We start from the raw sequence: 3280 nt of genomic DNA, 5'->3' as shown, positions 1-3280 counted from the left end.
AAACTTATGTGTATATACATATATGTGTGTGTATGTATATATACAACTTAAAGACTACTGAATAACAACAACAACAAACAACATGGTACTAGCCAGCCAACATTTGGAATACTGGATGCAGTTCTGGATGCCACATTTTTTTTTTTTTTTGAGGGGGAAAACAACCCCAACCACTTTTTATTGTTGCTACTTTTACCAGCAAGTCAGACAAATGAGTTGATCCCAGGCTTAAGGCCAAGGGCCTCCCTACCCCTGTCAAGCATAGTACTGCAAATTGGCTTTCTTCTTGGCCTGAACCTCCAGGATGCCTTCCATGTAGTCTTCATGGGTGAGTTCGGTGGCTCCACCTCGGAGTGCGATCATTCCAGCTTCCACACACACAGCTTTGCACTGGGCGCCATTGAAATCATTGGTACAGCGTGCTAGCTCCTCATAGTTCACATCAGAGCTCACATTCATTTTTCGGGAATGTATCTGCATGATCCTGGCTCTGGCTTCCTCATTGGGCATTGGAAACTCAATCTTGCGGTCCAAACGACCAGAGCGGAGCAAAGCCGGGTCTAGGATGTCCACCCTATTTGTGGCAGCAATCACCTTGACTTGGGTGTTAGGCTGAAATCCATCCAGCTGGTTCAAGAGCTCCAGCATTGTCCTCTGAACTTCACGATCCCCTGCCTTCTCACTGTCAAAGCGCTTGGTTCCAATAGCATCCAGTTCATCAATGAAGATAATGGAGGGAGCTTTCTCTTTGGCCAATGCAAAGGCATCTCGGACAAGCTTTGCTCCATCCCCAATGAACATCTGTACCAACTGGGGTCCAGCCAATTTCAGAAAGGTGGCCTTGGTCTGAGCAGCACATGCACGGGCTAGCAAGGTTTTCCCAGTACCTGGGGGTCCATACATTAATACTCCCTTTGGAAGCTGAATCCCCAAATTCTCAAATTTCTCTTTATGGTTCATTGGCAATACAATAGCCTCTACCAGTTCCTGGATTTGTTTGTCCAGCCCTCCAATGTCACTGTATTGCTCTGTGGGCCTCTCATCCACCTCCATGGTCTTCACTCGGGAATCATATTCGATGGGCAAGGTCTCTAAGATCAGATAGGAATCTTTGTTTACTCCTACCAGGTCTCCAGGCTTCAATTTCTCTGCATCAACCAAACCAATCACTGGTAGGAAATAGGTCTGTCGGGTAGAGGTTTTGATCACAGCACATTTGCCCTTTCTCTGGGAGTCAAGGTCAATGTTTGCACCATCTTCTTCTTGGTCATTGGGGTCAACGTCTAGCAGCTCGATAACGTTGGAAACAAGGTAGGGCAGCGTCTTGTTCACTTTAATTTTCTCACTGTTCTCTTTGATTTTGTCCTTCATAGCCTGTAGTTCGTGTGTCACACGTAACACTTCACTTTTCATGATCTTGATTTCACTGTCCAGGAGACGGGTCCGTTGAATAATCTCCTCTGTGGACATTTTGAGCACTTCTTCCCCAATTCCATCTTGCTCCGCCTCATCCCACACAGACGCCATCTTCTCCTGGTGAGTTAGTGGGCCCCCACTTCCGGTCATACATTCCACCGTGGAGCGTGTGATTCTCTGGACCAGCGGAAATGCGCTGGGATAAATGTACAGGGCAGAGCACTGTCAACGGCCTCCCAGCCTGGCCTCATGCCTCTCTTCCACCGCCAGCGTGGGTCACGTCCTTGGATAAGCAGACTCTACCGGGAGGTAGCCCTGGAGAACAAGGGTATGTGCGGAACTGACAATCAGATGTAGGGGGAGGGGGAAGAGGGCTAATTAATTAAAAAAAAAAAAGTCGGGGTGGGGGTGGGGTGGGGCACAGTTCACATGACGCTGTTGCTGAAAAGGGGTGGCCAGTGGATAGCATCTCTCAGTAAAGATGTTGACATCGGATATTGGCTACTAGCTTCTTCCATTTAGGACGTTGAAAAGTGGGAATTAAATTAAGATTGTTCCTCATCTGCAATTGTACGGATTATAATTTGATCTTAATTTTTTTCCCACAACAGCAGATTTGATCCCGACACCAAATTTCCTAATATTTCTAGCATGGGGTGGAAAAAGTATGGAAGTGCTTTGAGTTATTGAGCGTATCCTGTTAGAATCAACTTTTCCTTTGGCGAGAGGATAAACATTCTCAGGTTAGAATGTTTGCTTTTATTTTTAGGGGAATGAGGTAAGCTTCTTTTGGAGGGATCAATCAAAGGGCATTACAACTTTCACTGACGTCGATCTTCAGCATAAATGGGATTTGTTCTCTTCCGTGGTCTACAAAGAAATAAACTGGCAAGAAAATGTGTTATTAATAAACAGTGAAACTATAGAAGATGTTTGTGTTCTATTTTGGTGGATTACTCCCTCCTCTCCCCCTTTTACAGACTGAACACTCCATCTTTATTTTACAGCTGACTTGAAGGAAAACATATAACAGGACTCGAAGAAAGCGCCAATTAGTTTTCTAAAGTGTGGGTGGGAGAGGAATGGGTATAAAGTAGGTCAACTTTTAACTAACAGGCTCAACTTGTAGGGTCAGAAAAGCCTCAATCGGAGTTTTGTTTATCTCTAGAAAAAGTATGGCAGCTATGTCCTGGGGGATGAGAATTTTCAGAGGATGCCAAGAAAAGTCATTTTTTCCCCTCTGCCACAAACAGTATTTCCTTTGACCATATGACTAACATGGATCTAAGGCACTGTCGTTAACAATGGGCATTCGGTCTACTTCTTACGACAATCCATTAATGTCATTCACATTAAGTATTAAAGCAATGCTCCATTTCTCCATAGTTTCTATACAGTTTGAAACCCTGTTCTTACATGTAGCTGAGGTTTTACAAGTTGTATTTGTTTATAGCACTGATATAACTGGTGATTTTATTCTAAAAAATAAAGTTTGTAGTTGTCAAATTAGTAGCATTATGTATAAATTATGTATTTGATGGTGCACACCAGATACCAACAAGATTAGAAACTTCTCCTGAGCAAAATTAAGTCCAGGGAGCAACTTTTATGATTGTTATTCAATATTTAATAAATGCCAACAACAGCTTAGAGGCAGATAGCTCAGTGGATAGAGGGTGAGCTTTGGAATGCAGAAGATCTGAGTTCAAATCCAGACTCCCATCCTCACTAGCTATGTCACCCTGGGCAAATCACATCTTCTGTTTGCTTTAATCTACTAGAGAAGAAAATTACAAACCACTCTAGGATCTTTACCAAGAAAATCCTAAGTGGAGTTATGAAGAGGTGGACACTACCAAACGAA

General features: G+C 43.5%; 1 protein-coding gene across 1 annotated transcript; it reads right to left on the bottom strand.

Moving 5' to 3' along the window:
- Window positions 1-255: 255 nt before the first annotated feature.
- LOC123231805 (26S proteasome regulatory subunit 6A-like) lies at window positions 256-1542 on the bottom strand. The gene has a single exon (XM_044658105.1). It carries the CDS (start codon window positions 1525-1527, stop codon window positions 256-258), a length of 1272 nt encoding a protein of 423 aa, XP_044514040.1. The 5' UTR covers window positions 1528-1542.
- Window positions 1543-3280: the final 1738 nt, after the last annotated feature.

Source organism: Gracilinanus agilis, chromosome 1 (genome assembly GCF_016433145.1).
Source record: "Gracilinanus agilis isolate LMUSP501 chromosome 1, AgileGrace, whole genome shotgun sequence".
Lineage (NCBI taxonomy): Eukaryota > Metazoa > Chordata > Mammalia > Didelphimorphia > Didelphidae > Gracilinanus > Gracilinanus agilis.
Note: the sequence above shows the minus strand (reverse complement) of the source record. Positions and strands in the feature narration are given on the sequence as shown.